The sequence below is a fragment of the Crocodylus siamensis genome, chromosome 5 (genome assembly GCF_052110815.1).
Source record: "Crocodylus siamensis isolate JL-2025a chromosome 5, ASM5211081v1, whole genome shotgun sequence".
NCBI classification, from domain to species: Eukaryota; Metazoa; Chordata; order Crocodylia; family Crocodylidae; genus Crocodylus; species Crocodylus siamensis.
The window spans coordinates 63,189,625-63,204,483 of record NC_143399.1 but is presented as its reverse complement, the minus strand read 5'-3'; the positions used below and the strand labels follow the sequence as shown (position 1 = coordinate 63,204,483).

The 14,859-nt window shown below is 38.6% G+C and overlaps 1 protein-coding gene and 1 long non-coding RNA gene across 6 annotated transcripts in view; one reads left to right on the top strand and one right to left on the bottom strand.

Moving 5' to 3' along the window:
• Nucleotides 1–14,859, top strand: part of KCNT2 (potassium sodium-activated channel subfamily T member 2) — a 353,399-nt gene that overhangs the window by 267,143 nt on the left and 71,397 nt on the right. For 3 of the 5 annotated variants that reach the window (XM_090048566.1, XM_090048569.1, XM_090048568.1), the window contains one exon: nucleotides 11,883–12,017. In XM_090048566.1, coding sequence (XP_089904692.1) covers nucleotides 11,883–12,017 — 135 coding nt within the window. Of the gene's footprint in view, nucleotides 1–3,694; nucleotides 3,767–11,882; nucleotides 12,018–14,859 lie in introns of all 5 variants that reach the window. The other 2 variants (XM_090048564.1, XM_090048565.1) reach the window with 1 other exon arrangement.
• The window catches only part of LOC149864166 (uncharacterized), a 189,696-nt gene that overhangs the window by 160,826 nt on the left and 14,011 nt on the right, over nucleotides 1–14,859 (bottom strand). The gene's annotated exons all lie outside the window — the stretch shown is intronic.

The window sequence follows — 14,859 nt, the reverse complement described above, 5'->3', positions numbered from 1 at the left end:
GATGGCAGCAGCATCCACTGTCATGGTGTCTGGGGAGCAAGAGCCTCTTCCCGATGGGGTGCTGTCAGTGGGGATCAAAGCTGCCATGGCCTGTGCAGGGCAGCACCAGGGCTTGAAGGGGGCCATAGCCCCCCCACAAAGGCCCCCAGCGCCACTGCTGCTGCTCACCCTTCATAGTCCATGGTAGCTTTCTCTGCCTCTCAAAGTGATCACCAAACAAAATTTGTTTCTCATTCATCCACGTTGGCTGCTTGTGATGAGCCCTTCTTCTTCCAGGTGCTTTCAGATGACCTTCCTTAGGATATGCCCCAATAACTTCCTAGGTATTGAGGTGAGGCTATCTGGTCTGTAGTTCCCCAGGTCCTCCTTTTTGCATTTTTTTTTTTCCTCTCTTTTTCCATCTTCTGGTACCTGGCCTATCTCCCATGACTTCATGAAAATCATTGCCAAGGGCTCCAACATCTCCTCTGCCAGTTCCTTCAGGACCCTGGGATGAAGTTCATCCAGTCCCACTAACTTGAATTCATTTAGACCTAATAAAAGCTTTCTGACTGTCTCTTTTGTTATTTCCTCCCTCAGCTTGCCCCATTCCTTATCCAGTTAATCCTTATTAGGTAAGTTCCCTCTTGCTTGTTAACAGAAGACCCGCAGCTTTCTTGGTCCTACTCTTGTGGCCAACATACATATTGAACCTCTTTTCATTGTCCATAGCCTCCTTTGCCAGGTACAACTCATTCTTTAGCTTTGTCTTCATGATTTTGTTGCTGTAGCTTCTTGGGGAAAAAAAAAAAAAAAAGAGCCTATGATTGTTTTAAGTCTGCCTAACTAGAAATCAGGAGCACTACTGTGTAAAGATGTCCTGTGAATATGAGATATAAATCTTAGTAAATATTTTGAAATTGTTGGGACTCTATTTATTTTAGTAAGCAGAAAACTAAGTTGCCCATAGATACTTCCATAGCAGAACTAAAATAAAATAATTTAATGATGCCTGACAGTAGCGATGCCAATGTCTTGGGATATATCCGTATTCAAGCAGCAACATAAGATATCTCAAAGACCATTGAGGCATTGTTAATTAGTCTAATTAGCTGTAAATATGTTAATGCCTTTGCTTATGTTTGGCTAGCAAAAACTGATAGAGGGAACTTATCTTTAGGACTCTATTATGAGATGGTTGGAATTAGTTATAATGTTATGGAGGCTCAAGTTTGCTAATATTGATTAATCAGAGTTGAATAAAGCAGACTTCTTTTAGGCCTTTTGGCTATGGATAATTTTTGAACAACATACTTTGTAATCCACCAATATTGTGGCTGGCCACATGCAGGGTGTTGGGTCAGATCATTATAAGAACAAGAAGCCAGCTTAAAAATGTAGATACAGATCCATGTTCAGATTCCAGATTCTGTTCTCCTTCTGGGCATATGTGATTTATTTCCATTTTTAAGAACCTTCAATATGCAAAGTCTGAATTAATTTAAGGAAGACCCACCAGATACTGAGTGCAGATGTCTCCTAGCTCAGGACATAAATGTATTAACATACTACAATTTTACTTGTAATGGATTACAGCAATGAAGTCATGAAATGAACTAAAAATATATAACAGTAATTCTGAGTTATCCTTTTCAACTTCTGGTGTGCAAATTTCACATAACCTGCCCATTTAAAAATACATATGTAAGTATACAGTGCCCTCTAGTGTTTGCTGTATTCTCATTTCATTTTTAAATTAAATGGTATTTTTGCCAGAATAAAGTTAAGCCTTCATCTCACCATTAAAAAGAAGCTGTGGTCACCGTTTAGCCCCACATTAGTAGGCATAAGCAGATCTAGGATTTTAGAAAGTGGGGTACGGATGGTGTTGCATCATCTCATATAACACAACACATTTTTCTTCAGTTAAAGAGAAGCTACAAACTTCACTAGTAAGAAGGGGCCTTGAGCTATATTATTCTATTAAAGATTGAGGCAAAAATAAATAAATAACCCCCTTTGTTGGACTATGCTTCAATTTTCTATATCATATACTATATTTAAAAACACAACCAATTTGGCAAAAATAATCCAAAAATGTTGTTTCATTAATCCTGGAGCCATTGTAGTTAAATGTACATTTATTTTCTAGATTAGAAGTGATTTTTACACCTGAGCTCATGTTCATCTGGCTTAAAATTTCCACACCTGAGTTAATGTTTTTAGCTGGAGTTAACAAGCAGCCAGGCTGTGAAATGGGAACTACATTACTAGTAGCAGCTGCAGACCATTAAAGACCATTTAAAAGGAAAGAGGGTCATTAACACCTGTGGAATGATGAATTTAGAAGGAATCAAAGTCAGACTGAGCCATTAATTCAATTGACTCCCCCACTGCTGTCTGAATGTAAGTGATGCAGTCACTGTTAGTCAGTTGGCTTTAAATTTTGGATGGATCAGGAATCAAAGACTGACCTGGTGCATCCACAAGTGTACCAGTGCAACCCTCCCTCCTATGCCCTGATCCACCCCTGTTGCTAATATTATGTCTATCTTTACAACATTTGCAACAGATTTTCTGCAGTGCACTCAGCCAGCAACCAAGTGACTTGAGCAATACAAATACCAGCCTTTCACACTTTTCACTTAGAACATATGGTGAAATCCTGGCTTCATTCAACTCCTGGGAGATTTAGCACATTTTGAATTAATATACATCCTGTTTTATTATTTTCTAATTTCTTTGGAATCTTTTTTGTCTTAGTAATGCAGGCAATTTGCCATAATGTGCATGCTACAATATGTTTTCATTTCATGCTGATTAAAATTTCACTTCTGATTGTTGTATTTTCAATGTCTAAGCAATCTGAAAAATAAATCAATAAGATTAATAAGTGGGTAAATACATAAAAGTTACAAAGCTACAAAACTGTATTTTACCTTTCATTTAGTTGTGTTTTACATAATGGAAATGTTCCAAAGATTGTTAGACCACTGTGGGAGAAATAATGGGTTAGGAACCTTAGTTAATGTATGTCTGTGTAGTTCCGTTAACTTAAATGTAGCTACAATAGTTTAAACAGTTGAGGACTCAGTCTCCATTTATATGCCTCTATGGTAGATTTTAAATCGTTCTGGGCATATTTACATGGTCATGAATGTGTCTTAATTATGGCTCATTTAGTTTAGTACCTGTAATAACAACTTAATGTGCCATAATCAGTGCCATTGCGCCTTATCGCTGGTGCATGTTTTCTATGTAATTCTACTGTGCATTAGATCATTAGCATGGCTTTCACTGTGATGTGCTAATATGCAGCAGAATTAGTCTACTGCATTTCTAGCGTCTCATGTAGATGCACCCTTTGAGTCATGCACTGAAAGAGAAATTGGTAGTGCGTCTTTAGTCATCAATCTTTCATTAAAATAAAGTTATGTAGGATTTGTGCCATAAGGTTGCTGATTTACAAGGAATGTTTTTTAAAGAAGAAAATTTAATAGTGTAAGCACATTTAAGTTTGACCAAAGAAAAAATAGCTCTAAATATGGATGCTCAAAAATTTTGTATTCGTAACAATATTACTATTCCCAAAATATGTGTGGATTTATTTTTGTAAATTTACTTAGACAAACTAACACCATTTATTTAGTTTCTCCAGAAGAGATGCCACATTATGTGACACTGTGTTTTATTTTGTAACCCATCTGCTGCTTAGGCCAGATATGCATTTTCTGGATGCAATCTGTTGGTTTCCAATGGTTTACTACATGGTGGGCTCTATTGACAAGTAGGTGAAATAATCCTTGAAACACTAAATGTTGTAGTGATCCGTAGTTCGTTGTGTGCTGTGCTTTTGTGATTGCATGTTTAAGTGTGGTGTCGATACTGCAAGACTATGTTCTCACATGCATGGTTCATATCAATGTATAATGTTATTTGGGATTTTTAATTTCTATCAAAGGACCTAATTAAAAAATGGCCAAATCTGAGGTTTTCCTTTGCACTGCATTGCTACTGGCAATCCTATCAAATGCTCTTTCTGGTAATGCATTTCTAGTAGAGATCCGAAGGACCTCTAGTTGAGACTCTGGCAGGGTTGTCCCTGGGGGGGTGCAAATGAGGGTGACTGCCCCACAGGCAGTGCTGTACAGGCCCCACCATGGCTGCCATACACCACTGCTGCTGAGCACCACTGGCTCTGCCACCACCATTGCTGAGATCTACCAGCTCCCGCCCTCACCACCCCTGCCCCCGCTCCACTGGATCCAGCTACTCGCCAACCCCCCTCCCCCTGCCCCCACTGCCAATGCTGCCACTCCCACCCTCCGGCCCCGCACAGGCTAATATACCCTGGGCCCCACACTGCCCTAAACATGGCTTTGGACCCTGGGGACCATGTTCCAAAAGATTAGGAGTCTAAAGTTATGCTTCCCAAACCAGTTGCCAGATTGTCAGAAATAATGAACTCTAAAGCTACCACTGGGTTCTAGATTAATAGTTAGGCAACTTATTTTTGCTCAGACTTTGGCTGTCCACAGTGCTGCTCAAGTCAGCCATAAGACTAGATTAAATACTGTAACCACTGACCACCTAAACTGAAAATCCCATAAATGTAACACCCAAAGTTCAGCAGAAATCTTGAAACTCTGATAAATTTCTAGATCCTCTTTCCTCTTCACTCACACCTGTTTGCAGCATATTTGGAATTCACTCAGAGAATACAAACTGTGATATTCTCCAGATAAAATCCTGATCCCACAGATATCAATGGGAATTTTGCCGTTGATTTCATGGGAAGTCAGGATTTTTACTGACTGCTTCCAAGAGCAGGTCTGCATAGTTAACTTTTCTAATGCTCAGATTTTTACAATGGGTTCATATAATAATATCTTTACCTTGATAATATCATGGATATTATGACCTCTATTATAAATATGTGGACATGATTTTGGACTTTATGAAATGTATTGGATTCTAGACATCAAACAAGAAATTACTTGTGTAAGTCATATTTATCACAATTGTATAATTTCATTTATTTTTCTGATTATTCATAATCACTGAAAAATTATAAAAGGATTCACAAAAGATAAATCACATAAAATAATATTTTAAAAATGTTGTTAGAAGGGATTTCCTGAGCATCTAGAAAAGAATAACTTACAAATATGCACAAAGTTCAAACAATGGAAAACTTTCAGTACTACACCCACTATTAATAATGCTAATTTTGCTTTTCATTCAGAGGGTGACTAAACTCCAGTGATCAATTATTTGTTTTGGTCTATTATTCACTAAGTGCTAGTATTTGTATGTAATACTCACTTTGCTCATGTCTAGTCATATTGCATTGTATCTCAATATAGTTTACTATGTTTTACATTGGTATTTTATTGTTTTGCTACATAAAGTGTAAGATCATACTAGCAACTTCTTGAAATTCATCCTAATTTTTTAAATATCAAGCAATAGATATGAAGAAAAATTATTCAATAATATTTCCACATATATGTTCCACACTACTTTCTCCCAAACATTCTTTTAATAGATTTATATATTTTATAAAATTGTTGCACACAGAAACTGTCTTCATTTCTAGAGAACCTAAGTTGAGTGATTTAAGTGACCAAGAAAGGAATAGTGTTTTAAATAACTGAAGATGTCTAATTTGCCTAATTATCTTCACTGCAATTTAAAAAATTGCAGATAAGTAACATACAGAATATCTTAGGCTGAACTCACATGAAGCAAAGGAAATCAAGGGAATGTGATGGTCCTTTACTAGTGGCTTCAAGCTATTTAAGCAATTGGGTATTGACACATGAAGGAGCATCTATTTAGTTGTAGCCTGAGAAATAATGCAAGATGGGTGCTCAATATGTTCATTATGAGAAAATAGTACTGGAATAAGTATGTTTATGTACCATTTTACACTTAATTCTTTTTCTCGCTCACATAATGATCGATCTATGGATAATTTAGCAGAAGTTTCATAAATACCACAAATCTATATAATTAAAAAGGCAAATTTTTCCAAGTATGAAGGATCAAAGGTCTTTCAAGTGAAGATAATTTGGACATTTCAGTTTTGACTTCATTTGCTAGATGATATCTTTGAAAAAGCTTTCTCCTTTTCCCTTCTCCTTGTCTTTTTTTTTTTTCTTGTACATTTTAGGCCTTTAAAATTTCATCTCAGAATATTCTTTAGATCACTCTTTAAGAAGTTAGTTTCAGCATTTTCAAAGATACTCATTTTCTTTTTACAGAATAAGAAAAACAAAATCAATCCCTAAAATGATCACAGAAATGATAGCCAGCTGAAAGCAATTTTTCACAAAAAGAAAATTAATGTATATTCATGTTACATTGTAATCGTTTTATTATGTATCTGTTGCAAATTGCACTAAAACACTACTTTTATTTAAACAGTGGAGTGAAATTCTTGCCTATCATTATCAACAACTGGGTATATTCTAGAAAAGCTTACTTTATTAGATCTAAGAAAGGTAGTGGCATAAACTCTGCAGAAGACGGAGGCCTCTGTGTTGGACCTATAAGTTAACATAAAACCTATTTTAACAGTTTTGGTATAAAAGTGTAAGCCAACCTGAGCTTCAGAAAAAGGCTGTTAATGGGTGGCCAGTGTGGATCCAGAGGGGATGCAGTAGTGTGAAGGCACCTTCCTTTTCAGTGATGATGCCATAGGAACAGCAGATGCGCCCCCCCCCCCCCCCCGCACACTTCTTTTTAAGTTCCAGAATTAGGCAAGAATCCCTACTTCTCCCACCTTCCCCTACATGATCAGGGGCACTTTCCAGTGTTTCCTCCCCCTTCCTCCATTGCCCACTGTTTCTGTTTTCACAAGCTGTCCTGGGGACAGAGGCTGGAGTGAGGGTGGGGGTGGGCTCAAGGCAGGCTCCAGAGCTCCTTTTGGCCACTATAGACAGGCTCTGTGGGGAACCAGGTTAAGCCAGGTATGGCAGCAGCAGCGGATGGGTTTATTTTCCCTGGTCAGCCCCCGCCCCCCCAGGGTCTTATCTGCCAGCCCGAGAGTAGGCAAGGGAGAAAGGAACCTACCAGATGCTGCTGCTGCCTCTGGCCAAAGCTGTTTGCAAGTGCAGCCCAGCTGGAGTGGAGCAAGAACAGCTTTGAAGTTTCTCCCTCACTTCCAGTTTAGGGACAGCAGCAGTAGCAGGCAGGTGGGGGGAGGAGGGGAGTAGAGGAAATGTAATGCTGAGCACCAAGGGGAGCTAGGAGAGAGGGAAGATTTTACCTGATTGAGGGACTTTGATTCCTATTTCCATAGTGTGGTGTTTGCACCCCACTGAATGGAGAGAGGCTGGGGGAGTGCAGACCCCTGCAGTACCGATTGCTGTTGACATACCCCTTTATGAAACCCTGGATCTGCCCATGGGTATGGCAGTAAAACTGAAGAAAAATCCAGGATGATTTCTTTTAAACTAATATGTTCTCTGCTTCTGTGCCCTTTGGCAAGTTTTTCATGTTTGACAAAACTTATGAGGAGATGAGATACTTCCTAACATGTTAATGAGTATAGGCAGATAAAAGGCATCGCCATAACAGTTATAAATGAAAAGGGATAGATGTATCAAGACAGACACTGAGCTAGCATAGACTGCATGAGCTTCCACTGAGTTGGACAGCCCCGACCTGTGCAGGGCCTGGTGCTTCTCTCCACCATGGCAACACCCTCAGGACCACCCGGGCCAGGTGCTAGCCAGCAGGTGCCTTCTGGGGGGTGCTGCCACCATGGAGGGAAGATCCGGGGTCCCCCACAGCTCAGGGGCCACTGGGCCTATCAGCAGCTTGTCTCCTAGCCACAGGAGAGGCAAGTAGGCTCCAGCACCCTATGCACCATCCCTGCCACCTTCCCACTGCCTGCGACCACCCTGAAATGGGCTGGCTTGCCCTGGGATAGAGCAGCAAGGTGGCAAGAGGGCTGCTGGGTATGCTGGCAGTGCGAGAAAGTGGTGGGGACAGCGCACAGGGTTTTGGAAGCCCACCAAGCCTGAACTTCCCTGAGTATGTCTGGGCATCCAGCATCCCATGCACTGTTGCACTTTGTTACGAGGCAAACTAAAATATCTCAGATGGGTTTTACCTTGCTAAGTAACAAAGTCACTGAAAGTGAAATATGCCACCAAATGTGTAAACAGCAATGCCATTAAAATGATGTAAGAGGGTAATTAAGCTGCTTTAAAGCCAATTTTGTTGCATGTACAAGCACCCGAAGTTTGTATATGAAATCTATTCAAAAGTAAGACAAAGTGGCTTAATGTTATTAGATATTTTTGTAAAGGATATATTTTTAAAGAACCAAATGCATGATGTTTCAAATAACCATTTCTGTCTTGTTTATTACTTTGACATTATATAAATGTAATGCTGCAAAAAAACCCAAACTGAAATACCCTAAATTCTGAGAAGTGGAATAATTGTGTTCTGAAAAATTCCATTTTTTATTGCTACATGTTGTTTTTTTTTTTTTTTTTTTTACTGATCGTCAGAAGGTAATATTATTTTGAAAGGTCAGTGAAAAGTTTGAACACAGAGTGAAATAAAGATCAAATGCTAATCTTCCTTTTAAGAAGGATTAACCTAACCTAATCCTTTAAGGAAGATTAATGTGTATTGTATAAGAATGTTAAATATGTCCCAAGAAATACAACACACAGAATGGCAATAATTAAATTTCAGTCCCTATTACATATAATTTTTAAAACAATTTTATAATATGATAATGTGCTAAATGTTAAGTGAGGAACTGAATTTTTTTAGATGTGTGTAAGTTATAGTTTTCCTTCCCCATGAGAATTTTTAAAAATAAATATTCTTGCTTGAATTGAAATGAAAGATTGAAATTTTGAAAAATTCATAAACTAAAAAAAAAAATGAAAAGATTTCAAATCAGATTAACTGGGAGGGCAGGGAACTTGCAGGAGCCGTAAGCAGACCAAGAAACATGCCAGGTCATTGCTATTGACTCCAGATTTAGGACCCAGAGGCCTTGATCGGGGAGGGGGTGGGCACCCACTTTTGGTAAGGTGTCACATCCTATTCTTGTTTAAAAAAAAAAAAAAAAAAAAGCTGTAACTTAGATAATTACACGATCAGGCGGGTGGCAAATTGGCTAGTGTGATGCACCCAGAGAGTGGTGGTGGATGGGTTGGGATTGGCTTGGAAAGATGTGGGGAGTGGTGTGCCCCAGGGCTCAGTCCCTGGGCCAGTGCTGTTCAATATCTTCATCAGTGATTTGGATGAGGGGGTGTAGAGCACACTGTCCAAATTCCTGGATGACACCAATTTTATCAAGGGAGGACAACGGAATTGGAGATGCACTATTTACCAGATCACCCCTAGGAGTAACTAGGAATAATGGGTGCAAACTATTGGAGAGTAGATTCAGGTTAGACATTAGGAAGAATTTTTTTAGAGTAAGGGTGGCCAGAATCTGCAATGGGCTTCTAAGAGAGGTGTTAGTATCACCTAACTCGGAGGTCTTCAAGAGGAGGCTTGATAGACACCTGGCTGGGGTCATCTGAGCTCAGTCTTCTTTCCTGCCAGGGGCAGGGGGTCAGACACGATGATCCTTTGTAGTCCCTTCTGACTCTACAATCTATGAATCTATTAAACCAAATTATGGGGCAAGATAGATACATTGGAGGGTAGGGAATGGATCCAGCTGGATTTGGACAGACTGGAAAAGTGGGCAGAACAAAAAAGGATGCAGTTCAACAAAGGTAAGTGCAGAGTGCTACACCTAGGGAGAAGGAATCACCAATACACATAGAGATTGGGGGATGACTTTCTAAGCAGCACAGCAGTAGAAAGGGATCTCGGAGTTATAGTTGACTCAAAGATGAATATGAGTTGACAACGTGAGGAAGTGATCAATAGAGCTAACTACACTCTATCATGCATTAACAGGTATATCACAAACAGTTCTAAGGAGGTGATACTTCCCCTCTGTGGCATTGGTAAGGCCACAGCTGGAGTACTGCATCCAGGTTTGGGTGCCAGACTTCAAGAGGGATGTGAATAATCTTGAGAGGGTCCAGAGAAGGGCCACTCATATGGTTAGGGGCCTGCAGAAAAGGTCCTACGAGGGGAGATTGAATCTCTTCAGCCTCTGTAAGAGAAGGCTGAGAGGGGATCTGATGTCCATCTACAAATTCATTGCAGGGAGCAGCAAGGAATAGGAGATAGTCTGTTTACCAAGACGCCCCTTGGAGTAACTAGAAACAATGGCCACAAACTGACAGGGAGCAGATTCAGATTAGACATTACGAAGAACTTCTTTATGGTTAGGGTTACCAGAATCTGGAATGGTCTCCCAAAGGAGGTGTTGCTCTTCCCTACTTTGGAGGTCTTTAAGATGAGACTGGATAAACACCTGGCTGGGGTCATCTGACACCAGCACCCTTTCCTGCCCAGGGGCAGGGGGTCGGACTCAATGATCTTCCCATGTCCCTTCTGACCCTAAAAATCTATGAAATCTGCATGAGGGGCGTATATTATTGTAACTACATACATTATAGAAAAAGCTCTCTCAAAAAAGGTCTTGCTTGGCTCCCTTCCTCCTGTTCTACAGCCACAGCACTGCTTATTCCTCTGTGTTCCTTTACTCCTTTCTTCCCTTGTAGAGGAAGAAACATTGGTCCTTCAAGTCATTCGCATACCAAAAATTCCTATTTAAGAAAAAAAGGAGGAAAAGACTAAGAAACACAGAGCATAAAAGTTCAAGAAGAGGTACAATGGAAAGGCTGAGCCTACAGTCTGTATGGCAAGAGCACCAGAAATCACAGTAATACCACCATACCCTAAAGAAGAGTCTGGCTCAATTTAAATAGATTTATTAAATTTAGGGATCATAAAATGATTTGAAAGATGGCTGCTTGGCATTAATTTAGTAGGACAAAGGAGGTTTTCATAACTTAATTTGATTTTTAAAATCCATTTTTATTTAGAGATATGCATCTTTTATGGAGTAGTATAGGTAAAAAAATTAATTCAGTAGCTAAATTTTGTTCTTCTTTAAGCCAAGACTAACTAGATACCACAAATTCCATATAAATACGTTATGATCTTCCACAAATCTAAACATATGTATATTAACTATTTAAAACAGGCAATGACCTTTTTCCAAATGATTGTGTGTATATATCATTATTTAATTCTTTGAAAACATAATGGCATAATCTTTTAGGCTAGGGAAGGGACTGCTTCTACATTATGGCATAAACTGTGCAGCAAGTTATGCTCTGAAAGGGGATCAGTTCCTGCTCTTCTCTGAATATTACTCCTACTATTGCATGAGCTCAAATGGTAATTCTGGATATGTAAAACTGATCTTCAGCTGAGGGTGAATAGTAGAAAAGGGAGATTGGTGAGAAAAAGAGTCTATGTCAGATGCTACATTGCATTACAGCATTTCAAACATGCATATGCCAATATCTTTGATATGAAAAGAGTCATGTTACATAATAGGCACTTACATGAGGCAGGCAGCCATTATAATGATTTGTTAAAAACACTTGTAGAAAAGTATGCAGCCTCTAAAAATAATTGTTAAATACTTATAAAAATTGAAATAATTTTACTAATATTCTTTAAAGGAATGGAGAGGGGCTAAGCAATTGATAACTTGCTTCATGGCAAATTATTATTATTCACATTAAACTGTCCACATTTGTTCTACTGAAATGGCTATACTGTATTATGTTAACAGTTACAGTCTTTTCAGATGGTTACATAATGGTTATATTATGTTAATCGTTATGATGTTTTCCCAGAATACCCTGAATAAAGTATTTTCCAATTCATCTTGTTATTCTAGTGCTATATATTCACATTTCTTCATTTTCTGTTCCTCTTCACAAAAGCCTTGATGATTTGCTAAGATGTGGGGTGACCTTTGCAGCCAATATGGTGGTTGTGGACAAGGAAAGTACAATGAGTGCTGAAGAAGACTACATGGCAGATGCCAAAACTATTGTAAATGTTCAAACGCTATTTAGGTAAGTGGTTTCATAAATAACCCATGCATATTTGTTAATCTTTAATTATTTAGCATTTTTTTATGATAGGAGGGACTGAGGCATTGCCTTTCAACTATCTTTCTTCTTCCTCTCCTTTCCTTAAACATCTTATTCTATGATCAAGCAAAGTTGTTGTTTCTGCTTGACAAGCTACCCAGTCTACTGAAATGTTAGATTTCAGATTTGAGATTCAACTTCTCACATCCCAAGATGACCACCCATTCTCTTCAGAGTCTTCAGGAAGCAGTTGGCTATTTTGTGGGGGTTGGGAAAGAAGCTAGTTAGCTGCTTCCTCAAAAAATCCACTAGAACTTTTCTCTCAATAAGATATCACAACATGATGAGAGAAGAATCCTAAACCCTTGAAGTAGGTCCTGTGAGAGAGGGTGGGAGAGCCAAGGTCAACAGCGCTGGCCTTGGCTCCCCCACCCCACTCCCTGCAAGAAGCAGAACAATGGCAACATGTGGTGTTAGGTGACTCCACTCCATCCCATCTCCCTCCTCCCCTGCCCCCCACTTCATTCTTGACAGGCAATTGGCTAGTATATATCTATTTTCACGAACAACCTTACTTATAGTTTTTCCCTGTCTGGTCCTCAGCGCTGCTTGGGAATCATGGCGGTTCCCCCCTACACTTGGAGCACTCTGGTTGGCTGTTTCCATCAGCCAATCAGAGTGCAAATAAAGACAGACAGACAGAATTAGGTTTTTATAATAGTAGACTTAGGCTTTTATAATATGCATATAGAGGGCATGCTCACATCAGCTGGTTACCCAAGGTAAACACATGTGGAGACTTATGGCTGTATACGTGTTACATAGTAACTGTCCATGTGAAAGCCTTACAGTGAATGCAAACTACCTTGTGATTTCTTAGTTCTTGATGTTGTGCAGTTTACATTTACTATGGAATAAGAGCAAGTCCAGAGTCATTGGCATAGTAGCTACGGGAGGAAGCTTTTTTGTTCTCACCATAGTTTACCTTGTTCTTGTGTCAATGCCCATCATAACTGGGAGAGGTATACAAATACCTAGTTTGCTCCTATATTTGCACCAAATTAGTTTTTTGTGCCTTTTGCTTTAAGAATGATAAATCAGAAAGGAGGCTGAGAAACTGGTGCTCAGTCAAAGATTTAGACAATTTAGGGCAGGGTTTGGTCTGTGAACTTCCCCTAACGCCTCAGTTTCAGTTCAGTATAACATGTCTAACATTATGACACAGCAAAGCACTTAAGCATAAGCTTCACTCCGAGCATATGAAGAGTATAAAAGAGCCAACAAGATTATTTATGTATTAGAAGTTACATGCGTACTTAAAAAGTTGCTGAATAGGGTCAACAGTTCTAAAAATGAGCAAGTGGTTCATATCAAAAAGGTTTTTGCAGAGAAGCACAATTAAAGGATTCATCTTGCAGTCCTCCTACTCTATGATAGTTCAGTCACTGACTTTGCACAAATTACAAGGAAGAAAGACATGTAGGCTAGGCCCTGCATTGTAACAAATACATAACATAACTTGTTAAGATTTCATCTGCAAAAGTAGTGCAAATTGCATTCCATTTCATAAGAACGAAATATTTTGAGAGAGACTTGTTATAAACTTAACAGAGAAACGTAGTGGAAAATACAGGCTCTCTCATCATCATACACACGCTGATAAAACTGCACAGGCAACCACTGTTGCTTTTTAACTTTTGAGTGCTTGACTTTGCAATGTGAAAAGTGCTGTTTTAACACAGTTGTATGTGGTTGCATGTGAAATATTCAATAAAAAATTGGTGTTTAGTTTGCAACTATGATGAAGCTTAAAACTTGACTGTCAGTGGTTTTTCTTCAATTTATCCCACATAGTGGGCTTGTGCTTTTCAAGAACATACTTCCTGTAATAATTATAAAATATTTGACAGTTAAACTTGGAGTTAAATGTTAATTTTTCATCTACTGATTAATTTTGCTTTGTTGGAAGATACCTGTGAAATAAATGAAAACTGCAGTATGTGTCACAAGCATGCAAACATGAATGATACTACCTCTCTTAACAGCTTTTTTCACTAGATGGCAACTCTAACCCATAGCTGAAATATAGCTTTCTTTAAATATGTAGCATTCTAGAAGAAGTCCAATTAATGATTTTTAATCCATTTAGAAGATCTCAAAATAGGTTTTAAAATGTCTATAACTAGATGGAAAACTTTCACTAGTACTATTTTATAAATTATGTAACATGACTAAAGTACTAATAACATATAGAAACAATTTTTACAGACAAAACATACAACTGGAATTGAACAAACGTGTTATTCATGGAATTTTGTGACAGTATATTTTATTATAGTGCATGTTTAAACTATTAGTATAACCATCTTATTAAATCTAACTAGGGGTATAGGGACGCCATATTTCAATACAGCAATAAGATTTAAGAGGAAATGTGGGAGAAAAAAAAGGTGTCGAAACCAAAATAATCTAGGTTACACAAAGAAATTTAAGCTTGAAAAAGGATGTTTAATACATGCAAGTATAATGTGATATTGTTTGGTAGAAATACTCCATAAGAATATTTCAAAGTTGTTGGTAGGAAAGTAGACTTATGGAATTTGTTATATCAGCATAAAAAATATGTTAAACATGGGTCTAGATTTTAGTTATGCATTGAAAGTAAGCATCCTTAAAAAGAGTGAGTAAGTAGGTGGTGTAACCCGGGAAAATGGCTCCCCCACCAACTTGGGGGCAGGGGCCATGTAGAAAATAATGCTGCCACCACAGCCCCACCTAATCACTCCAGTGGCATGATGGCATCTGCCCTTCTGCGTCACAGCTG